This window comes from Perissodus microlepis, chromosome 4, assembly GCF_051167445.1.
Source record: "Perissodus microlepis isolate ML-2025 ecotype Zambia chromosome 4, ASM5116744v1, whole genome shotgun sequence".
Taxonomy (NCBI): domain Eukaryota; kingdom Metazoa; phylum Chordata; class Actinopteri; order Cichliformes; family Cichlidae; genus Perissodus; species Perissodus microlepis.
This window is the reverse complement of record NC_140464.1, coordinates 14449874-14474507: the sequence shown is the minus strand read 5'-3', so window position 1 is coordinate 14474507 and position 24634 is coordinate 14449874. Positions and strand designations below refer to the sequence as shown.

Genomic DNA, 24634 nt, shown 5'->3' with positions numbered 1-24634 from the left:
TAATTTGCTGTGTTCTGTATTCATTCCTCGGCTGCACTCCTTTGGCTCTAATGTTTGATTTAAAAAAAAAAATGTTTTCAAAATGGTGTATGTTTGGTTGTTTGTGCATATCCTATTTGTACTAAACCGGTCAGAGGAGCTGGTCATGTGATTTTTGCCTTCAAAATAAAAGCACACAAGCTTTTCTTATATTTGTCCGAACCGACTTGATTGGATGTTTAAATCCAGGTTATATTTCATGAAATCTGATTCTTTAAATAGGACATTATAGATTTCTGCAGCACCACACTGATAAGAGCAGCGCTCCTGTATCCATCCTTTTCACAATCCCAGTGTGAATCTGCTGATTCTCGCTCACCTATTTGAGATCTGCCTCCAACATGTAGCCACCCGCGTACTGATAGCAGAGCTCCATCCATGCCGTGTGTCTAAACAGCGACTTTTGCATCCACCCAGCCGGCCGTGACACAAACATCCCGCCCTGTGTTCTTTCACCATGCTGCAGATCGGAGATGAGGTGGTGTATTTCTCGGTGGTGTTTCTGCTGGTTGTACTGGTAACTAGAAGCGCCACTTGGGCCACCCTCCTCACCGCGTTTCTCTACATCTTCATGGTGATGTTCCGCTTCCCTCCGGTGCCGGCGGACCGGGCCGCTCGAGTCCTGCGGCCCGGCGCTCTCTCCTCAGGCGGCGGCGTCCCGGTGGTGGCGCACCGCGGAGGAAGCCACGACGCTCCGGAGAACACCTTGGCAGCGATCAGAGAGGTGAGAGCTGTAGTGCTCTGATTTATAACCACAGGCCTCTTGTCTCTTATCTACCTGCAGCAAATGACAGGTGCAGGGACATTTAATTATGGTGTTATCTGGAATAACAGCCCCTTGGGTTAAAAGCCATTGCTGAGACATGCTGTCGCTGTTACTTTTGCAGTAAAAGCAGGTTTTCTTGGTGTTTTTCACCTGCTTTTTGGTTGGTTGGGGGGGGGGGACGGTAGAAATAAGTGGAAGTAGGTCAGACTCATCTTTCACCTGATTCTGCTCCTGTGCTGTTTATAATCTGATGCCATCTTTATGACGAAGATCTGCTCTCCATCTCACAATGCCTTCTCTTCCTAGTATCTATCCAGATGCCTAAACCTCTGGATGAGATGCTTCTTTTATTTCAACAGGCTGGTTTTCAGCTTTCAGCTCCATGTATATAATCATACATTGGTTCACGCAGTATCTCTCTGTCCCATTACATCTGCTCTAGGCTAGTAGGAACGGGGCCACCGGAGTGGAACTGGACCTAAGTTTCACAGCCGACGGAGTCCCAGTCCTGATGCACGATGAGACCGTGGACCGAACCACCAATGGGTCTGGACCAATCAGCAAACTTCAGTTTGTTCATCTCAGGAGACTCAATGCTGCTGCTCACCACAGGATGAAGTAGGCTGCCTATTGATCAGTGATTCAAGCGTGTTTAGGCTAATTAAAAAGAGGAAAGTGTTTGTGAACAAGCTGCTCAATGTGGAGTCTTAGAAGTGTGTTTCACCAAAAGTTCACAGTTTTAGAAATGCAGAATCTTTGGTTCTCTTTTTGTCTTTTTTTCCTCCTTATTTTTGTCTATATGTGTATTTTTCAACAAAATGATTTAATAGTGCATCTCTTTTCATAGACTTAGAATAAAACTAATGGAATGTATATAGTTGTGGTCAAAAACCTTACATACACTCATCATGCTCCAAAAATGACACCTTTATTCTTGCATCTTTCCACACGGATGAGTCAAATATCTTGTGGTTGCAAACCTGAGAACACTATACCAAATTTCAGGCATGGTGGTGGTAGCATCAAGCTCTGGGGCTCTTTTGCTGCCAGTTATACTTGTAGATTGTCAATTCAGTCAAGAGAAGTGGTCAAATATCCAGTTTGAGTTAGAAGCAAGAAACTTGTTTATGGCTACCAAAGGCATCTGTTTGAGGTGCAACTTACTGGGAACATTTAACCAAATATTAGTGGGTGTGTATCTATACTTTTGACCATGTGTGGATTAGAGAAAATCCAAAATAAATTCAAACTTGTGCACCCACTTCTTGCTTTCAAAGTCATTAAAGATGTGTAATATGAAATCATCCTGGAAAAACAACAGCTCAAAGAAATCATATATTTATGCTTACAATGAGACATTTATGCTCATTGTAAGCATAAATGTCTGCATATAAATACAGACATTTATGCTTACAACGAGTTGATGCAAACTTCTGACCACCAGCTTTATACAGATGTGGTTCATAGACCAGTAACCAGTAAGAACAGGGAGTTATGTCAGTTTTCCAATGGTTTCTTTTAATTTGCAGGGACAGATTTAATGTAGAGAAGGTTCCAACTCTGCAGGAAGCTGTGGAGGAATGCATCAGGCACCAGCTGACCATCTTCTTTGATGTCAAAGGTCAACCTGATATGGTACTACATACACTAAGCGCTAACCTAACAGGCTTATGGATACATTACTCAACATACATACAAGGCTCTCGAAGAAAAGAGAAAAACTACACGCTAGCTGAACTAATGCAATGATTGTAATAAAAAAAGAAAGAGACTGACGTTACCGCACAGTTATAGTACTTGTGTTGTTCATTCCCCTGCTTTACAGGCTGTATCAGTGCTTCATAACATATTTAAGAAGTTCCCGGTGCTTTACAACTCCAGCGTCGTTTCCTCCTTTGAACCCAAAGTCATCTACAAGGTAATTCAAAAACTCCTGAATTACACTAATCATGAAAATCAGTCAAAAACAACACTAATCATAACGCTTTAGGATAATGTTTAGGAGGAGGAATTCTGTGAGTGATTTCAGCTTCTCGTAATCAGCCTCTCAGTTTTATGGAGGCAGTGATGTCATTTTGTGTGGCAGTGATGGGCCCTGCTGAGATTTATCACCCAAGACTTTCTTGCTCACCACCGGTACAGATTTAATTCAATCCACTGTATTTGTTTAAACGAAATAAAAGGCTCTACTAACTACTAAAACCTTCACTGTGTTGACCTTTGTCCTCTTCTGGTCCGCAGATGCGTCAGACTGACCCCCACGTGATCACAGCTCTCACCCACCGGCCCTGGAGACTGAGCCGTTTTGGAGACGGCACGCCTCGTTCTCTGTCGACGTGGAGCCAGTTGTGGACCGGTGTTCTGGACGTCTTGTTGGACTGGGCCCACCATCGCGTACTGTGGAAACTTTGTGGGATCTCTGCCATTCTTGTGCAGAAAGACTTCATCTCACGGTAATTGAGAGTTGACAGGTAGTTTATTTTGCCGTAGACTGTGTTGTTGCAGACCAACGGTGACCAACAGGAAGGTGGTTTTGATTCATCTGTTACCCATAAATGATTAACTTCATATTTAGTGTTTAAAAGTACTGTGCAAAAGTCTTGAGCCACCTCTCGATTTTTAAAATATTTTTGCTGCGTGAGAATTGCACAATTGAGTTTGTTCTCTTTCCTTTCAATCAGGGACTACGTTCAGTATTGGGCAGAGCGAGGAGTGGAGGTGGTGGGCTGGACTGTTAACACTGCTGTGGAGAAGGAGTACTACCAAAACCTGCTGAAGATCAGCTACATGACTGACAGTCTGCTGGAGGACTGTGATCCTCATTATTGAGCGATACCACACAGCCACACACACAGAAATCTTCCAGACTTACAGGTTCTGAATATAACCAAATTAGATCTTAGAAACTCGTTGGTTTGACAAAGGGTATAATTAAGAAGTGCAATCATTCATTTCTACTCCTGCGTACAAGTAAATATAAACCATACCCGATTTAAAGTGGTTAATCTCCCCTTCAAGGCAGCCTCCTTAGGAATTCCTCTTGCTCTTCCATAAATCTCCTCTGTGTCAAAATGGTGACTCTTCAACTTGAATTCCCTCAGAAATCTCAGGACATTACAGTACACCTCAGAGTGAACAGTGTCAGCCTGGGATGGGAAAAGTCACAGCTCAAAACCTGCTCGGTGCTGCAAAAATGATGAGCGTGCATGGTGTGTAGTGAAATCAAAGAGGCACAAGAACGAGTGGTCACGACTGAAGTGCTGCAGCGCCTCACGAGGAGCTGACTTTTAGGTGGAGATCAGCCAGATTCATAACCAGTGCAGTTTATTTTTAAAGAATAGCAACACACGTCATTTTTCCTTTTAATAATCCTAAAAATCCTATATAATAAAGTGAGAGTGTTGATAATACTGAAAGATAAATTATAAAATGGAATAAAGCTAGAAGTTTGGTGCTAGCTAATTCTGTGATGGCATCCAGTTCCACAGAAATACACCGGTTTACAGTGCTGTGCAAAAGTCTTGAGCTAACACTTGTTTCTTTATATATCTTCGAGTAATCTTCAGGAGTAGTTCCCAGGCTTCTAGAAGGACATTCAAAGCTCTTCTTTGGATGTTTCTGCCTTTTGTGTCAAGATGCTTCAGTAAAGTTGCGGCTCGAGCTCTGCAGAGGCCAATCCATGACCGATAGTTTCCTATTGTATGTTATCCATGTTGTTTTTACTGCATTGGGAGCGTGTTGGGGATCATTGTTATGCTGTCCACATCATTCAGTCCAGTTCTTGTGTAGTTCAGCATACCTCAGCCTTTTCTCCTCTTTCCCCTTCCTTACGAATGGCTCCATGACCGCCGTCTTTCCACCGAGACCATTTGTGATGAGCGTTCAGTGAACAGCAGACGGCTCAACTGAAGGTTCAGATGCATCTCTCAGGTTCTGTATCAAACCTGAATTTTCTTTCCTATGTCTTAAGAAGATGACTTTCACATACTGTTCCTGCTCATATATATCTACAGATGCTGTAGATAGATATAGTTTTTATAAACTACTACATCTTCTTTTATCCTGCGCTTGTCCAGCTTCCTCAAATGCTGTAAGGACCGGCTGCACACCATGCTGGGATTCTTCAGTTTTTGGCTGTTTGGGAATCACCTTGTTGGTGCAAAAATACTATTTTATATCTGCTAGAAACAAAGTGCCTAAACACACAATTTCAAATGGGTTCTTTGCAAAGTTGTCTGTTATGTGTAGACACATACAATAGGAATTATTCATAGGTCAAGTGTTAAGTCCCTTAACAAAAACAAACAAACAAACAAACAAACAAACCGAAATCATTCCCCTGAAAATGATCAGGTACAAGGACTGGACTGAAAATGAGTGAAAAAGCAGCCAAAGTCCAAACAAAAACTTTGAAAGACCTTCAAAAAGCCCAAAGAACTATTGCTCAAGACCACCTTTTGAACACTTCCAGTAAAATCTGGCTCTTCTTCTAGTTACCTGTAGCTGGCACACAGGCTATACAAACATGCTACACCATGAAGGAACATCTGCAGACTTGTCACCTTTATTCTACTGCCGGCAGTAACACCTCCACCTCATCTGGACCAGGGATAAACATTTTCTCTACCTGCTGTGCTGCTGATCTTCCACAGGTTTTACTGCACCTTTATAGAGACAACAATGTATGTATATAGTGGTTACATAACATTTAGGCATCATATTTACTGCTTGTCATAATCATCTCATGTCACTGCTATGTGATTTTTATTTAATCCTGCAGCTGCACAAAAACACAAGAAACTGTGCTGCATGTAAGACAGTGATAATATGGGTTAATTGTACAATTCAAAAGTGCAAGCAGAAGCACCAACTCAAATATTTCTATATTGTTTTAATGCGTGTGTCAATAAAAGAGGGTTTTGTTTAATCTGAGAAAAAGTGGGTCATGAATCATGCCAGGTGACACACGCAGAACATCTCATTCATTACTGTAACTCATTATATTTATTCCTCTGATGTTTCAGGTGTGTTTCTCTGTCCAACTGCTGCTAATAGTTTCATTTACAGGGTCAAAGTTTGCTTTCTTACTTTCTTAATGAACACTTGAGTTGTGCTCGTGTAAAGATAAGTAAAAAAATATATATATCAAAAACAGCAGTATTTGTTTTGTCTTTAACTGCAACACATCTGAGATACAGACATCCAAAGATTTGGAAGTTAAACAAACAGATGCACATTTTTTCCCCTTAAAAGGTTACAGAAGAAACAAAAAGGGGCCTTGGTATCGAGAACTCCCGCCCAGGCTTGGGATCGACCTGGTTACACTCTGACTGAGAACCAGGACGCAAATAAAGATATGTCAATCATGAATTGACGCACTAATGGTGCAAAATGCTGCAAACAATATCAGACCAACGCACAAAATTAACTTTTTGAGCCTCAGAATTGAACTGGGGGAGAACTCCCACAGATGTGTTACTGTTGATGCACCTGTGCTCACCTGTGTGTACTGTAAACACAAACATCGTTGGCGCATTTGCGGCTTGTTGAAGCACATAAACGTTACTCATCTGACCCGATTTTAGTGTCTTATTCGTCACACTGAGGCCGAATCATCGCGATAACGTGAAATCATCCTGCATTTTCGTTCTCACCTGAGGCAAATTAGTGAAACAAGCTTCATTACACCTCTGCAAGTCTCACTTCACACTCGGGGGACGCTGTCGCTTTAAAGCGCCAAAGGAGGCGTGTAGTCACGTCGAGACGGTGACCGTGTGCGTCTCGTGTCTTACGAATGACTGCCGCTGTTTCAGGTTATGTGACATTGTGGCCGGCCAGGACACCTTAGCACCAAAGTGACTTACGTTTTGTGAGTGATCGGGGCACACGGAGAGACGGGACTCTGACTGTGCTCTGGTCGCTAGTTTTTGGGGTTGTTGTGTTTTTTACGCGTGGCGCACTGCTCTGCTTCACGAGGTTACCGAACAGTTTGCACACTCTCGTGTCCCAGCTCAGTGGATTGATCAGCTTCTCACATCAGAAGAGCTTTTTCTTGGATGTACGTGCTTTGCTTCACACTTCAAAGTGTCGAACTCGGGGATCACAGGTGAAGCCGCCCGCGCATGATGTACACAATTACAAGAGGTCCCAGCAAACTGGTCACGCAGCGACGCACAGGTGAGACTGTGGGGCTAAACTATGAAGCACGGCACACCGGAAAACCCACTTTCACCTCTCCGGACTGCTGATAACAAGTTGTTTTATCCTCTTTGTCTTGCTCTCCAGGGCCCACACAGCAGCTGGACAGCAAAATCAGTGATTTCAAGCACAAACAAACGTCCTGGAATATGCCTGGGTAGGTGCGCAGGTCGTGAAAGGAGACAATTGTAAAGAAATGATTGCATTATAGTTTTTTCAGATACTTCTGGTTGTGATTGTGAATGACTGTGTCCTAGCAGCTGTGGACGTCATCAGCTAGAGACTGCAGCAATTGTTCATCATCTGATGCCTTGGTGATTGAATAAAACCCGCTCTGGTTTTCTCTGAGCTTGGCCTGCCTACTCTGTTGGTTTTTATGATTGTTTTTTAGTTTGAACCAGCCAGGCAGACTAGCCTTGTTCATGTGTGTGTGACCTTGGATCACAAGGTCCCTCATTCAGCTGTTGTAACTTCTTACTCCTGCTTAACCAGCCTTTCTTGGATATAGGATATCACTTAAGAAAGTTCCTGCTTGGAAATGATAATGAGCACTTTCTTTCTTGCAGAAATCAACACAGTACTTCTCTTGTCCCCCTTTCAGACTTCCCGCTCCAAAGATCGTTTTCAACCGTCCGAATGGTAAGAAATACCATCACCCTGCTCCAGCTGTGCCCGCACACAATCATCACGAAGAGAGTTTCACCCTGTCACATGAAGAAAATGTCAAGTTTGTCTCTGAGGGTAAGAAAGTGAGAGACTGTCCCACTGTTACACTGTATCCTGACACCCATCCCTCACTTGCTGTTTTGTGAATGACATTGTTTTACTATCAAGATGCTAACCAGCCCCCTCCTCTTCCCTCCGAGGCCTCACCCACACAGCTGCTCTGACACTGATAGGCACTGAGCAGAAAAATGCTCTCATGCCCACATCAATCTCCTCTTGACCCACGCTGGCATTGTGCTGAAAGAAATGACATTTCAGGCTTGGGGTTTAAATCTAGGCATCACTTTAAAGAAGAGCACCAAAGCGTTCTGACAGGATTGTTGGGTCTGGTCCGGATTTGAAGTTTGGGCTTCTTTTTAACATTCACAAACCCAGCGGGTCTCCAGGAGATCCCCCACTTGGCTCAGTGGTTCTTACATTGTGTGTCCTGTTGTTGGCATTGAAGCTCAGTCACAGCAGCTCATAAACAACTTGAGTAACCTTGGCACTGACTGGACAAGGGCACAAAGTAGGCCTGACACCGCCTTTCTGCAAAGGCTTCTGTTCAGGTTGGATTGGTTCTTTTCTGTTCACTGAAATACAAATTGTATAATCAAACGTATCCACTGGAGGCTCCTCAAAGTCGTGACCTGGAGACAGCTGCCAAAGTTGAACTTAATCGTAGTGTACAACCACACACACACAAAGTGTGTGACCACGTGCTTCACTGTTTGGAACACAAACATTGGTCAGAGGTATGTCTCTGAAACAGTTGCTGGACTTTACTTGTTAGGCACTGTGGGTGTGGCCCTGGAGTGTAGGACTGGACAGAGGACATTTTGGTGTTCATGGTGGCTTTACTGACCGAAGTCTTGTTTTCAGCCTGGCAGGAGGCGCTACAGCAGGAGCAGGAGGTGGGCCAGGCTGCACAGAAAGCAGTGCATTATAAAGAGGCCACTCCCAGCCCACACATGGACGGTGAGTACAGCTACTGTTTTTCCTTTTTGTGTTATCTTCAGACCCCAAGTTGGGGGTTTTACGCACTGTGACAAAAAAGTCCTGAGATTTTATTTATTTATTTATTTATTTATTTATTTAGTGCAAGTGTAACAATCATATTTCATCTAGCTGCAGCTCACAGGCCTGTAACCGTTGCAACCTGTGCAGTAGGTCGCACTGGTTTATAACAGCCAAATAGCATAGCCCAAAGTCACGGGTCAATCTGTTGACTCATTCTAAAATTTTATTATAGCAATGCATAGGGAAAGCTCACACACACGTTTTCATGGTATTTGTTGGTTTTTTAAATGTAACAGTGATCATAATAATACTAAGACCTCTAGCCCAGAACAAAAATCATGAATAAGATGAGTCGAATAAAAATACATTAAATACAACTCGTTGGTTCTCTAACTTTTAATGTGGTGGTGTGACTGAACTGTTGCAGTTCAGCCTTATGACCACCGGAGGGCGATGATCACTTTAGATTCCCAGCAGGCAGACGTAACTGATAAAAGTCGGCAGTGTTAAATATATATCGTAGCATTATGTAAGACAGCTTGGTGTAAAAGATGCTAGTATTTATTTTTGAAGTTTTTACGTTTCTCATTTCATTTTTTTTATTTTTAAATGAGATTTAAAAATGCGTTTATTTTGAATTTACTACACCGTCGCAGTTCCTCCTTGTGACCACAAGAGGGCACTGAAGACTCATTAAAAATGCCGTTGTTGCAGTTTGATGGTTTAGCTCACAGGTTGAGTGGATTACCATTTACCACTGGGCTAAATGCAGCAGTGGAGTAGTGTATTGAATAGGTGGTAAGGAAAATTTATAGATGAAGAGAAAAGCGTAATATTTAGTGATTCTTTATTTTTCATCCTTTTGACATTTATTCTCAACCATCCGCGCCATGGACAAAGATGTATCTAATGGTTTAATTTCTGTTTTCTTCTCAGACTTTGTGCCCATAGATTTGGATGAATGGTGGGCCCAACGCTTCTTAGAAAACATAGATAAGCTCTCCTGACGCTCCTCTGGGATTCGATGCTCTCGGACAGTCTGGAGGTGAGACCGCGATGACAGCTCACAAAAGAAGAGGAAGCCTGGGCGGGAGTTCTGATGGGTCAAAGTGCCCAGATGTGGTTGAAATGGACTGACAACGGTGGACAGAGAAACTCCTGAGAACCACTTGAACTTGTGCGGTCACACAGCTGTGCAGACAGACTGCACACAGAAGGATGAAGTCTTAAAACTGAGGTTCATCTTATTTTCTCTCTCACAGCAGAGATGTTACTTTGAAATGCAGTAAAATTGTATTTTAAAGAAGTTCCAGATTACAGCTTCATTTCTTTAACCTGGCATTATGTTGAATCCGTGTTTATTTGCTGACAAGCCTCCATAAATCCTCACACTATCTGAAATTACGTTTACCGCTTCCTGAATGCAGCAGAGTCTCCGAGCGCAAACAGCTGCTCAGAAACATTTTAACACCACAAAACTAAACAAGAGCGTAAGAAAAATGGTTCAAGCAAAAAAAGTGAGAACAGCAAAAGATTACAAACTACCAGGCTGACTTTCAAATGTGCTGAGAGGTGGAACATGGGCAAAGGAGGAAACCCCCCCACACTTTGAATTTTGGTGCAGATTTGGATCACGTTGGCTAAAACTGCAAAATCTGGCACTGGCCTTGGCAGAGGATTTACTCTTAAGTGTCCTTGTGGTTGAGCTGGACAAAGAATGTTTTTCTGCACAAAATTTGTACCTCAAAGACGAGGTTGTTACTCTGAAAACCAGATTATCTGGAAACTTAGAAGTGGCACATTTCCAAAAGGAAGACCAATAAAGCTTCCTTATAAATCCAAACTTGGAAAAATATCAGAAGTTCGGAGTATTCATGATGTGATTAAGAATGAGCCTGACTATTAACTGAAAGTACACTAAGAGTGAGCGTAATGGCAAAGTCACACTGTAACAACAGACAGGTGCAACCATGACCTTCATGTCCTGTTAATGGCAGGACCAAAGAACACAAAGCGTAGAGACACTGAAGTGTTTATGGAGAATCTTCAGGCAGTTCCTGTTTCAGCCTTCACGCCTGCTGCACCGGTGGAAATGAAAGACTTGAGAGGGGAAAAGAGGTGGTGTATTCTTTACAAAGTCTAGTTCTCTGGCTTTATCGACCATTGAGCTGCTGCGAATGCTCCAGTCTACAGGCCGCTTTCACCAAAGCAGAGCGTGTCTGCGGGCAGCTCTCAGTGCTTCTCTAAAGCTTTGGTCAGGAGGTCGTTGAGGCGGGAAATCATCGGTCGAGGATCATCGTTCAAGCCGGCTGCGATCATGGCATTGTCATAGATCTGGAAAAAATAAAAGTAAAACTATAGAAGCTGCACTGCTACCAGTTAAAACAAATGACCATAAAATCTCTCCAGTGAACAAGCTAATGGCATCCTGCCTGAAGAGAAAGGCTGGGCAACGTTTTACACTGATAATAACATGCTTATTGTATCGGTATTGGCTATATTAGCCCTGTATTTACCAAAATTTGCAATATCTTACAGCACTACAACACATCCCTTATTTTTTCATTAAAACATTTCATTTTTGTTCTTCTAAATATAAGGAAAGTGTTAAAAATCGTGATATTTTGTTTAGAGATCATTAATGGAAAAAATGGGCAAAGAGCAAATAGAGATGAAATAACTGAGCACAGTACCTGCTCCAGTAATAATCCAGCCAGCTCAGAGTTTGTGTCCTTCAGTGCGAACAACTTCTTGATCAGATCGTGTCTGTGAGAAAGCAGAGCGCAGTCAGAAGAGGACAAAAACCCACTTTCTCCCACTCTCCACCCAGTACAATTTGTCCACACACACACACCCTGCATTGATCTCCAGTGTGGGCTGCAGTATTTGGGCTCTCTCCTCAGCAGTGCGGGCCAGCTGCTGGGTGCGGAGGAAGTGGCGTGCGGCGCCCATTTCCAGCACCGTGATCATGGCCGGGTGGGTGTCCAGACGAGGCGTCAGCTAAAGTGCCAGAGGAGAAAATTAACTACAGCACACGGTGGTAACAAAGAGACGTTTAAATCTGTTTCTCAAGGTGGTTAAGATGAAATGGTTGTTACCAAAACCGAGGTCAAACTGTGACGCCCATTGTTACTGGAATGTCCATTTAATGATGCAGGAAATGTGTAAATGTTCATTTCCCTTAAAGTTTTATTCATATAGCACCAAATCACAACAACAGTTAAGGTTAAACACCCTGCAATATTACAGAGAAAACCCCAAAAATCAGGTGACTTCCTGTGAGCAAGCACTCTGTCGACAGTGGGAAGGAAGAAGCCTCCAGCAGAAACAGGCTCAGCGAGGGGCGGCCGTCTGCCGCCACAGGTGATGATGTGATACCTGATTCTAATGTGCCAAATCGTTTTCAGCCAAATCGATTCCCACGCTGTGTGACAGTCACCTTAAATGTTTAAATGTAGTTTAAAGTTTCAGGGCTTTAATGTGCAGCCGTCACCTTATTAGCACTGATAATAATTAAGCAATTAAAATGATTAACTTAAATTAAAATGTTTTTATTACTACTCTGTACAGAGAAAAATCCAATCAGGTGATTTCCTGTCCTCTGATTAACGATCTTCTGTCCTCTGCTCGGACTGTCTCGTCCTTTTTGTGACAGTTTTATGTTCCTTATAGATTTTTAATCACCATTTCATTATCACCCTCTGATAACATCTGTGATTAGAGCAGGTGCTACTCATACTGATCACTGTGTGAAAGAAGAGTCCCATGACCCACAAAACTCCTCATACAGAGCCTGAAGCAGAAAGCTGATTACTCCTGTAGTGATACCCGTTATCTCCACCTGGGGTTTTAGGCTTTGTTGAGCCAAAGAAAGCCTGGTTGTGCTGAACTTTGATGTCTCTCATTTGTTCACATTATAAACTGAGTCAAACTCACAAATAATCGCATTTTCAAGCCGATTTATTCCTGAAATTCCTGACGTGAAGCTTTGGAGCTTCTGTGAAGATGTTGGCTTGCAATCTGTTTCCGAACGTAAAAACTAAGGTACGAGTCGCCCTAACTGTGTCAGAATTAGTCACACTTTGCTTAGTTCACATAGAGGAAGCAAGCTTCCACATCATTGTTTTTTATTTACCGACGCGACGGTTAAAATTGAGTCCGTGACAGGAAATCAGCCGATCATTCACCACGGCTCTCAATCTGATTTAACCAGCACTTAGAAAAGTGTTTCTTTAACTTTTCCCATCATACCCTTCTTCAGGACCTAAAGTTCACGCTCTTCCCACAAAACTTTACAAATCTACAACTGTGCAGAAAGAAAAAGGACAAAAAAGAAAGGAAACAAAGCGATTGAAGGTGCGGATAGAGACGACCAACAAGCCTCTAAGAACCCATCAGCCGAATTCAGAAACAGTCATTTCAGGTATCTCAGGCATGCAGATGTTCCTCTCTTACCTTTATGTTAGTCACACGGGGTCCAAGCGAGTTCTTCATCCAGGCCATGAGGTCGTCAGCCTGCTCCTGCGTCAGGCGCTCGGATGCTGCGAGGAAGAAAAGACGATGAGCAGGAGTCAAGTCTACAGCTGCAACAGCGAGAGGCTCTCGTGAAAGACGGGCACACCTGGCTTGCTGTCTTCATACTTCTCCTCCTTGTAGTGATCGACCACGATGTCGGTCTCGACCGAGATCAGCTTCTTCTTGTCAAACTCTCTGAGATGCAGCAGGGTCAGCTCATCAAACTGCTCGTAGCAGAAGAGCACCTGCATACGTGCACGCAAGCAAATGGAGACACAGCAGTTTGTTATAGTGAAGCTATAAGCAGCATCTGTTGTTAATTAATCAGGATAATGATCAGCTCGGGTTACCCGGCTGCTGGCTAACTCGAGTCCAAGTCTTACCTCCATGTCCTTCTGCTTCATGGCTTCGTAGTAGGGGGAGTGCTCTGCGAGATGTCTGTTGGGGGCACACAGGTAGTAGATGTTACGCGTGCCTGCCTTCATGCGGGACGCGTACTCCATCAGATTGGTCTGCTGGCCGGCCGGCAAAGCCGACGACTCGAATCTCAGCAGCTTTGCGATATCCTCCTACAAAGAGCGAGGGCACGGAGCGTGACTCAGACTCAAAGTGTTTCTGCTAACCTTTAAAGTTCTGTGTCATTTCAATGCACAGCTCTGGTGCAAACCTTGACATCTTGTTCCTGTGTGGTGACGATGCCTTCCCTCATGAAGAGGCCGTAGTCCTCAAAGAACTTGCTGTACTTCTCTGGCTCCTTTTTGCTCTGGTCCAGCAGGAAGCGGATCACCCTCTGCTGCAGAACATCACGAAGCTTCCTAAAGAAAGGAGACGGTAGAGAAATGAGCAAACATCGAGGGGAGAACAAGCGAAGAACAGAAAAAATGACTGCACGGATTTAGTGTAAGGGGTCAGTCTTCTCGCTGATATGCTCTAGTGATGTCAAACGTCTATTTTAATGCATAGTCAAAGCACAGGTTACCGTCATGGATTCGATTTTGCACATGCATATTTTAGAGGAGATTTTTTTGTAACGAACTATAGTCGTTTCCTCTGGGGTCACGAAACTCTGTGTGGAGCGGTTTCCAGAAGGTGAGCGGTCAATGAGATGCGTGGTTACAGGCGTGTTGGAGATAATTCAGTCCCTTTTTTTAAAACACTGTTTTAAAATGGTAAATGGTCTGTATTTGTATAGCGCTTTACAAGCTACATTGTAGCCACAGCCACCCTGGGGCGCACTGACAGAGGCAAGGCTGCCGGACACTGGCGCCACCGGGCCCTCTGACCACCACCAGTAGGCAACGAGTGAAGTGTCTTGCACAAGGACACAACAACCGAGACTGCTCGAACCGGCAACCTTCCGATTACAAGACGAACTCCCAACTCTTGAGCCACGATCGCCCCGTTAAAATGCAAATGTATGCAGATGTGGCCTGAGACAGGCTGAACTGAGGGACTGTTATTTGATTAATGAAGAGTAAGTTCCACAATAAAAATACAGATATGGAAATTACAGTATTTTTCCTTCATTAAACCAAACTTATTCCTAAAACAGCTGCATTACTGCTACTGTACCTGATGAGGGCGCTCTCCTGCAGCAGCTCTCTGCTCAGATTCAGAGGGATGTCCTCGCTGTCCACCACACCTAAAAACAAAACAAAAACATTCTGCAAAGTGTTGCATGAAGAAAAAAAAATACAGAGCATGCTAGAAGCATTTGAGCAGGAACAAACCTCGAAGGAAGCGCAGCCACTTGGGCAAAATGTCAGTAGCTTTGGTCTGAATCAGGACCTTCCTGCTGTACAGAGCCACGCTGGACCCCATCTCCCTGCTCACATCGAACATGGATGGCTTCTGTTGGCAAATACATTCTTTCGTCACACACTTGACAGGAAACCGGCTTCCTCGACTCAACACTGCTGAAAGGTCGCTAAAGAACAATTTATAAAGCTGTAAAGTTTACGTCATCTATCAGTACTGGACCTGAACACCAGCTGGTTTCCTAAATGAAGATTCTCACAGAGCTTTGCAACCAAACAGCAACTGAAGTAAAGTTTGCATTGCGAAATACTCCTCACCGCTTCGGGGACATAAAAGATGCTCCTGATGTTAAGCGGGGCGTCGGCGCGGTAGTGCAGAGTGTAGCGTGGCTTGTCGTAAGCCTGAGCGACGTAGCGGTAGAACTCCTCGTGCTGCCAGTCACTGATCTCCTTCGGCTCCATCATCCACAAGGCCTGAAGGAAGACAGACAGCGATTATTAAAAATTATTATTTTCGCTGTCGTAATTTTAATGTTTGTCTGAAACAGGGCTCTCTTGTAAATGAGACACTGAGTCTAAATGAAACTACTTGTATAAATAAAGGTAAAAAAAAAAAAAAGTCCATTAAATCATTACATTTCTTTAATACTTCTTCTTTTGTCTCCCACCTCTCCAGGTGCCTAAAATTCTTTAAGGAAACTGCACAACATACACAGCTACGATGTATATCAAATTTGGGCTGACAGCTCTTTGGGAATCAGCTTGTTGGTGCAAAAATACTATTTTATGCCTGCTGTCTTTGCATTTTTATGCTAGCAACAAAATACAATATAAAACGGGTTCTTTGCCAAGTCGTCTGTTATAAACAGACACCGAGATTATTAGTTAAATACAGCTTAACTAAATAAATACTAATGACTGACAGTGCTACCCCTCAGCCTCCTAGTAGACACACCCATGGTATTCATTTCAAAATCCTACGTCGTCTTGTTCTTAAGTTATCCCATACACCAGATTTTCGGAAAGCTTACAGTGACTTTCAGGTTGAGGTCACCAAGATTTGAACTCGTCCAGGTTTTTTAGTAGATGCACCCCATGGTATCAATTTGAAGCTCCTACGTCACCTCATTCTCAAGTTATTGCATTCACAAACTTAGGTGTCCACACCACATGCCTGTCCACCCAGTGGGGTGATGACAATACCCCATGAGCCTTTCAGGGCTGAGCGGCAAAAACGACACTTTTGAAAACATTTAATCTAACTGAATTGTTTTTTTGGAACTTGTAAAACAAACTAAGGTCAAATAAAATAAAGAAATAACGATAGTTTTACTATTTGTTAGTGCCTTTTAATACTTAAATCATTCATAGGTCAGGATTAAAAAGCAAACAAACAAACAAAAACATTCTGGTTAAAATTGTCAGGTACGAGGACAAACACAAGGAGCAAACTTTTGGCTCCTTGGAGGCAAAATATAAAGAAATCAGGGGCGGCTAAAGACTTTTACACAGTACTGTACAATTGTGCCATTTATTTTGTGAGTTTGGACCATTCAGTGACAACCTTTGCATCCAAAACAGAAGAACAGCAGCTCACCTGCAGAGTGTTGAGCCTCCGTCCATTCAGAAAGATGGGGAAGCTTACAAAGTTGCTGTACTTTGTTACAACCTCTGAAACAGAAACAATAAGTACTGATGCATGAATACGTCTCCTCACTGCAGCCGTCCTACAGTTACCAAAGCAGCGACAGCACTTTTACCTTTAACTCTGTCCTCAGAGGAAAACTCCTTGCAGTCGTCTTTGAGGTGGAGCACGATTTTTGTTCCTTGTTGAACGCCGGTGGCTTCAGCAATCTCAAAAACCCCAGAGCTGAGGGAGACCATGTGAAATATTGAGGATTACACTTCTGATTCACAGCAGCCCTTCTCAAACCAAGGATACCTCTCTACAGCCACTCTTTGCTCTCACCCATCTGAGGACCACTTGTATCCAGGTGCATCGGGCTCAGACGAGCGAGTGTACACGTCCACGCGGTCGGACACCATGAAGGCGGAGTAGAATCCAACACCAAACTGACCAATGATGGTGCTGCTGGCCTCCGCCTGGTTCTGAAGAGCGTCCAAAAACGCCTACAGTGGGGAGAAAGTTACAATGATGACAGAAGGAGTGAGCATCAGAAAACACGATGCTGCATTTTAAAAGCCAAACTTACAACAGGAGCGCTATATCAGATAAGTAATGTCACAATGAAGCACTCACCTTAGAACCAGAGCGGGCGATAGTGCCCAAGTTAGACACCAGCTCATCCTTGTTCATGCCGATTCCTGTGTCCTGTTGGAATATAGAAATCAGTCACTCAAGAGTTAAGCTATCCTAGTGTGTTGTATCCCATTTACCAGCAGGGGGCAGTAAACCATCTCAGGGCTTCAAGTGCACTAGAAGCACTAGGAACAACCTGCTATAATTATTTATAGCTGGCTGTATGGATCTCAGGACATAAAAAGCAGAGATATGCTACTGATTTAAGTAAGTAACAATGCAAGAAAAGAGGGGGACCTGGAGTGGAGATGGGTTGCAAAGCAGCTTGAACAAATTTAGAATTATCCTGGTTAAGACTGGATACATGGAAAGGTAACAGCTGAGCCATCGGCTGGTGTTTTGCTGGCACCGAGCTCAGCTGATCTGCTAGGATTACGACTCGCTTTCTGATCTAATGTTACTCTTCCTGTTCTAAAACTTGTCCAAAACTTCTAAAGTCAGTAAACAGGTGTACCTGAATGGTGAAGGTGCCCTTTGCTGCATCACTCTGCAGGTGGATCTCCATTGGAGCCGTTTCACCACCTGCTGATATCAATTTGTGGCGCAGTTTTTCCAGTGCGTCGCTGCCGTTAGAGATGAGCTCCCTGATAAAGACCTGAAAGAAAGACAAGTCAGTCAGAGGAGAGCAGTGAAGGTAAACTGTAATGATAGTAGCTTTTGTCCAACTTTACATCACCTCTTTCTCTGAGTACAGGGACCTGGCGACAATATCCAGCAGCTTTTTGGTTTCAGCCTGAAACTCATGTTTGTGGAAACTACCTGAAAAGATCAAAGGCAGAGCAACATTCAGAATTTGAGAACAAGCTTTCATGGGAAATATGTCTGCAGCTGTCCCAGTACCTTGCACAGCCTCTGTATCACTGATGATATTGTGCAGGGGCTCCTCCTCTGGCTCTTTCTCTGCTTCCTGGGTGCTGTAATAATACTGTGGGCTAACGCCAAGGCAAGCCTGCTGCGAACTCCACACCCTGGGGCGACTGCTCCACCTCTGCAGCTGTCCAACCGACAAACCTGATGGCATGACGAGTAAAGATGGTGAGGCCATTTAACAAGGGAACAGAAGCAATTTAGATCCCTCATCATCTCTCTAATCAGGATCTACTTAACCCTCTGAGGCCACAAGTTTACCCAAACAATGCCTGAATTCTGCCTACAGCAAAACACAGACCTTCGAGAAAGTGATTCATGGCTTCATATCATCCAGGCTTGGTTATCACACTAGCTTATATTTGGGCATTAGTCAGGCTCTGCGTTCACATCTCTTGCTTGTTCAAAATGCTGTAGCTCGACTCCTGTATCCAGGTGTACTGAGAAGCAGATGAAAGCATAGAGAGGATCGGGCTTTTGCAGTTGGGCTGTAGGTGATGTCTCATGCTACCAGGACTCACAAAGACACCAGCAAAAAGCAAAACTAGAGAAAGTAAGTTCCGAGCAAGGGTCTGTAGTCAACATCTGCACAACCATTGCTTATTTTGGGGAGGGGGGCTCCATCTTGCTGCCACTTTGATTTGAAACAAAGCAGGTGAAATGGATTTACTCGTTTGAACAGTGTGCATGAGCCTTCTTTAAAAAAATAAATAAATAAATAAATATCTTTGTGTTTTTAAGTGTTTGTGTAACAGTAACGTTAAGTCCTGATGTCCTCAATTGAGAACATCCTGGCCTTTTTAATTCATCTTATTTGTTTGGGTGGCCTCTTTTTGCTCCAAAGAGGCAGGAAATTACCAAAAAGGTTCAACTGAAAGATACTTTTTTCCTCGGTTCTCAGGGGTTTATGGTATGATACTTCTGTAAGCTTTCCTCAAAGATGGGGGATATTAAACGATAAATGAAATCTATTCTGTTTAGTGTGATGTAACCATGCAATAAAATTTATAAGCGAATCGCTTTAAATTCATGTTTAACCGTTAATCGGTTTCTACTGTAAAACACGTGAGCCGCAGGTTAGTTTAAAAAAACATGGCCACAAAGGTTACCCGAAGCAGAGTTTACATTTAACTGAAATCTTGGTGCTGTCAGCTAAGCGGCTAGGCTAACTTGGCTGGCTAATAAGCACAGCTTACCTCCAGTCAAGGAGCGCGAGACAGGTCGGCTGCTCAGCCCGCGTGTAGATGACACCAGCCGCGAGCTGGCCCTCTGAGAGGAACCGAGAGCGAACCGAGCCAGCGCGAGACAGCGGGACATGCTGACACTCAGGTGGGACCCAAAGACGAAACAAATGACAGGTCAACTGACCGACAGGGACACACGCTGAACTACAGCGGAAAAAGGACCTGCGACTGCGCGCGATAATGACGTCAAAAGGCCGACCGCAATCTGCCTGATGAGAATAGGATGCTCTTCAAACTGTAAGTGCATAATTAAATTTTATGTCGTAATACACGGCTAATCACCTGTGTATATTATATGTGTATATATTTATATTAATCTTTAGTACGGTTATTTATTCGAGTTTTCTGATTTCTTAAAATTGAGATTTTTTCTTTGTTGCCAATTTACACTTCAAGGTCAAACAGAATGTAAAAGTAGTGCGTTATGTTCATGCAAGCAGCATTTTTTTTTTTTTTTTGCAACAATTTGTTACATTTCAAATTGTCAATGGCAAAAATCTGATGGTTCATATTTTTTAAATGTGAAGATTTTTCTTGATCCTGTTCTCACATCAAAATAAACTCTTGGAAACTATGAAAGCTTGTCGTTACCACTAGGGGAAAAAATAAAACAAAAATTTCAAATTACCCATCTCCAAATTTCAAGTTTTATATTTCAATTTGTCCTTTTACCTACATAAAAATTCAGTTCTCTCAAAATCTCAGATTATGATCTTAAAATCTTACCTCGAATTTTCAGGTTATTTCAAAATTTGAGTTACATTTCACAATATTTCAGTTCACATATCTCAATAACTTCAGGTTATCAGTTTAAAACTTTAAGTTACACATCTCATAATTTCATCATCTCTCAAAATTTCAGGTTACACATTTCAAAATGTCAATGTCCAACTAAATTTGAAATGTCAAAGTGATCATTTGAATTTACCTGAAACCTTGACTTAAGGAGGGCAACCCCCCCCCCCCAAAAAAACCGCAAAACAAACAAACAAATTCTTCAGTGGCCCAAACAAGCTTCCACACGCAACTGATGAAAATCTAATGGATCGTTTTATTTATTTATTTTTTAATATAGAGAAATGATTGAGCAAATAAAAATCAGCCCAGCTGCTGAACACATACGAATTTCCCCCATGCAGAAAGATTCGAGGCAGAGTCTGTGGCACACAGGTTTATTTAACAATATGGTATATAAGTACGAAATGAGCCATTTGAACCAATTTGTACAGTGATTTCATTTCTTTTCTGCATATTTACATTACTGTCCACCTACATGATTTACATTAGAGAATAGTTCATCATCAATTCAAGTTTAATGCGAGAGAAAATGATGCACAAAACTCTCTGAACACAAATCAGCAGTCAAACAAGATAATTTCCCACCACAGGCGAAAGAGGTTTAGGACTTAATGAGAATTTCTTTAGACTGAAGGAGAGACAAAGCAATCTTTGAACATCTGCAAGACGAACACTGGGCCCAGGCCAGTAAAAAGAACACTCCTGCACCTGTGAACATGAACAAGAGTCAACGCAGGTTTACCTTCAACCTGCAAATTGTGTTTGGGTGTGTGCAATAGTTCCTAGAGCTATACAAATACGTTAATCTCCTTTAGACTCTGCAAACAGGAAAGAAATTAAGGCTTTCCTAAAGGCAGTCCTTTTTGAAAAATGGCATATTAGAATAAATTAGCCAGGAACAGAGAAACTGAGCAAGAGGTGAAGCCTGGCAAAAACAATTCCCACACAAATAATTTTACAGTCTTCTTTACACAAATACAATATTAATTTGCAAACGTACAAAATAAAAAATAATAAAATGAAATTTTTTTTTTTAGAGAAGGTTTTTTAAAAAAGTCAATACCAGAGCATAACAAATGAAAAACAAATTAAAACACAAAGACCAGGGCAAAATCTTGCAAGGCTGGTCTGAACCAAAAATATATTCATTGTGTCTTTGTTGTTTCTTCAACAGCAATTATTAAATCACTCTGTGTACTTGAAAAAGTAGTCCTTGGTTCACAGTCCGTAGGCCTCGTAAGACTCATTTATTTTGTGATTTCTTTTAGCTTTTTACATCAGCAAATAGAAAAATTTTGCAGCTGAAAACAGAACAAGGCCTTTCTTCTGTCTCAAAATGCTACAATCCTTCAACAAATTTCTCTAGTGTGTCTCCCGTCGTGTCACCCACCATACCCATGTCACTACTCAACCCCCCTCGGTTTGGTGTGTTAAGCTGCGGGAGCATGGCGCTCTGCTCTGGTGTTCCCATGTGACCCTGCTCCATGGACCCTGACATGGGACCTCCTAAGCTGGGATGGGGAGAGTTGGAGTGGAGTGCGCCATGCTGAGGTGACGGCTGGGGTTGTATCCGAGGGGAGGGACTGGAATGAGGTGCCTGCTGCGAAGGTGGGCGGGGCGATTGCACTGGGGCTGGAGAGCGTACCTGGCTTCCCAGGGTGTTTGCCATTGTCTGGCCAGGTAGGTGAGCTCCTGCCTGGGCTTGGCCTTGGAGCATGTGAGGCTGTGGACTCATCGAGTTGGCCTGTGCCGAAGAGCCCATCTGCTGCTTCATCATTTGATGCTGTTGCTGCTGAAGCATGCGTTGCTGGAAGTTCTGCTGTCCATCCATTCCCATCCCAGGTTGGCCCATTTGAGATGTGGGAGGGAGCGGTCCCATAGGCCCCCCACCTCCTTGCATAGCCATGTGCTGCTGCTGCTGCATACGGATATAGCTTCCTGGTCCCGGCTGCTGTTGGGGGAACTGCCCATGGGCTGGAGGCAAGCCTCCCTGCTGCTGCTGCTGCTGCTGTTGCTGCTGTTGTTGCTGCTGCTGCAGCTGCTGTTGTTGCTGCTGCAGCTGCTGTTGTTGCTGCTGCAGCTGCTGTTGTTGCTGCAGCTGCTGTTGCTGTTGCAGCAGCAGCTGCTGCTGTTGCAACTGCTGCTGCCTAAGAATTTGCTGTCTGCGGAACATTTGATTTCCGTTTGGTACCATCTGGCCTTGGGTGCCCATGGATGGCATTCCCTGGGGTCCCACCTGCTGAGGAGGCTGCTGTTGAGGTGCCATCCCTGGCCTTTGCACCTGGTTTGCCATGCCCACCATTGTGTGCATTCCTGGCTGGGATCCTAGCATGGCCTGAGGGTTCTGCTGTTGGGCCTGCTGCTGTTGCTGTGGTTGGTTGGCTTGGTATTTTGCCGTCCTCTGTTTAATGAAGGCGGCCATGAGGTGGGGGTTAGACTTGAGGATGCTCAGGACCTGCTGTTGCTGCTGTGGGGAGCTGGGTGATTTCAGGGTGTCCAATAGCTCCCGCAGGGCACTTGGAGCAATGTTACCCGGCATACCTCGGGGCATGTTTTGTCGCTGTGGTGTCATGCCCTGCTGTGAGGAGCCCTGCGTAGGCATGACCCCAGACATCTGGTGACCTTGCTGGGGCATCATGGGCCTCTGCATGGGCTGACCTTGCTGGGGCATTGGGTTTCCCTGAGGCTGCTGAGGGGGCATGGGGCCTTGTTGAGGAGGAACCTGTGGCTGATGACCCTGGGGATTCTGCATCCCCGGACCCCACTGGCCCTGCTGCATCACCTGGGGCCCACGTGGCCCCTGCATCATCTGCATTTGGCTTGGCATGGGCCCCATCATGCGTGGGTGGTTCATTGGCATCCCATTCATTGCATAATTCTGCTGCTTCTGCTGCTGCTGCTGTTGCTGCTGCGGCTGCTTTGACTTAGCTAACATCTCGATCTGTCTGGCCACCTTCAGGGCTTCCATCAATGACTCCTGCGGTTGCTGCTGCTGGCGAGGCTGTGGAGGCTGCTGTTGGTGCGGCATGTTGGGCATGGGTGACTGCTGCTGATGGAGAGGGGATGACTGAGGCCCCGGTTTACCTTGCGGCACTGGTGTTGGAGGCTGACTGCTGCGGCCGTTGCTGGGAAAGCCTTGGGACATATTGGTGGGGTTTGGTGGTTGCTGTTGTTGGGGCTGGTTGGACATGGGCTGGGGAGTCTGGGGTGTATTAGGCTGCTGCACAGAATTTGGAGTGTCTGGGGCATTTAAGGTAGGTGGAGATGGCATAGGCATACCCCTTCCAGCCATGGTGGCCATTCTGCGACGCATCATTTGAGCCTGCTGAAGCCTGTGCTGCAGCTGCTGTTGTCGAAGTTTGTGTTTGATGTTGAGACAGAAGGGCACGGGACACTTGTTCTCCTGACAGTGCTTGGCATGATAGCAACATAAAGCGATGAGCTGCTTGCACACAGGACAGCCACCATTGGTCTTGCGCTTGCAACCTTTGGTGTGCTGAACCACCCTCTTCATCTTCTGGCAGGACGGCAAAGAGCAGTTGGCATTGCGGCACTGGCAGGCGTGCACCAGGGACTGGATACAGCGCTGGATACTAAGGCGTCGACTCTCCTGAGGGCTCTTGGAGGCCTCTCCGCCTTGACCATTGCTGTCATCATCTAAGCCCAGACCCCACTTCACCATTTGGTGCTCATGGCCTTTAGTGTGGTAGCAGTTAATGCATAGGTCATAGTCCTGATGAGAGGGGAGAGAGACGACATTAAACTTAGTTAAAAATGTAAACTCAGTGTTAATTCAAAACCGATGCAGATGTTGCTTTTAAAACACGGTCAATGATCACAACTGTATCTTACCTCACAAACTGTGCAGTGCCAGCGAGTCTCGACATGGTGCTTGCACTCATTGCAAGTGTACACAAAGCGGTCCTGGCCTTGGTTGTGCAGCTCCACCAGCATGCACATTGTGCTCCATTTACACCTTCTCAGTGAGCTGAACTCCCAGTGCTTGTCCCTGGCCAAGGTCAGAAACGCATCACGTCCGTCCATCAGGTCACAAGTCAGCAGGGGGTCAGGGTCCATGATGGGTGGCAAGGTGTTAATGACTGGCCCAGCATGGAGGTGGATAACAAAAAATACCTGGTGGCAGGAGGGGAAGCAACACTGTTAGCTATAGGCATTGCTGAAGTGTAGTGCAACGTGACAAATTCCGTAACTCTTGTGTGGAAGAAAATTTTCATGTGGAATTCAATTATCCTCAGGAAGCAGCACAGTAAGAGAGACGCTGCTCTGTACTTATAATTTCATACACAACAATCTACCAGCTTTGTCTGAATTTTTTTCCCCAAGCTTTAAAAGAAGAGTCAAGTTACTGAAATGTTACATGAAATGAAATTTTATTCATTTAGGA

The 24634-nt window shown here is 44.2% G+C and overlaps 4 protein-coding genes across 4 annotated transcripts in view; 2 read left to right on the top strand and 2 right to left on the bottom strand.

Moving 5' to 3' along the window:
* The first annotated feature begins 268 nt into the window (after nt 1-268).
* On the top strand, nt 269-4145 carry LOC146388576 (glycerophosphodiester phosphodiesterase 1-like). The gene is made up of 6 exons (XM_084925963.1): nt 269-763; nt 1248-1423; nt 2335-2440; nt 2631-2723; nt 3047-3258; nt 3487-4145. The coding sequence occupies exons 1-6, from the start codon at nt 497-499 to the stop codon at nt 3632-3634; spliced, it is 1002 nt and encodes a 333-aa protein (XP_084782089.1). The 5' UTR covers nt 269-496; the 3' UTR covers nt 3635-4145.
* A 643-nt stretch (nt 4146-4788) lies between these two features.
* LOC146388575 (MAPK regulated corepressor interacting protein 2-like) lies at nt 4789-10034 on the top strand. Its single transcript, XM_084925964.1, has 5 exons — nt 4789-6982; nt 7091-7160; nt 7605-7744; nt 8591-8686; nt 9665-10034. The coding sequence occupies exons 1-5, from the start codon at nt 6928-6930 to the stop codon at nt 9733-9735; spliced, it is 432 nt and encodes a 143-aa protein (XP_084782090.1). The 5' UTR covers nt 4789-6927; the 3' UTR covers nt 9736-10034.
* On the bottom strand, nt 9559-19601 carry trap1 (TNF receptor-associated protein 1). Its single transcript, XM_084925961.1, has 18 exons — nt 19384-19601; nt 18161-18331; nt 17997-18079; nt 17775-17915; nt 17261-17332; nt 16970-17130; nt 16761-16870; nt 16598-16671; nt 15319-15474; nt 14974-15094; nt 14816-14885; nt 13911-14058; nt 13627-13812; nt 13350-13488; nt 13184-13269; nt 11583-11728; nt 11422-11494; nt 9559-11062 (listed from the first exon to the last, which is right to left on the bottom strand). The coding sequence occupies exons 1-18, from the start codon at nt 19502-19504 to the stop codon at nt 10961-10963; spliced, it is 2160 nt and encodes a 719-aa protein (XP_084782087.1). The 5' UTR covers nt 19505-19601; the 3' UTR covers nt 9559-10960.
* Nucleotides 19602-20587: 986 nt separating this feature from the next.
* crebbpb (CREB binding lysine acetyltransferase b) overlaps nt 20588-24634 on the bottom strand; it is a 40685-nt gene continuing 36638 nt past the window's right edge. The window contains exons 30-31 of the mRNA XM_084925955.1: nt 24082-24363; nt 20588-23962 (exon numbers count right to left, since the gene is read on the bottom strand). Coding sequence (XP_084782081.1) covers nt 21569-23962; nt 24082-24363 — 2676 coding nt within the window. The 3' untranslated portion in view covers nt 20588-21568. The remainder of the gene's footprint in view (nt 23963-24081; nt 24364-24634) is intronic.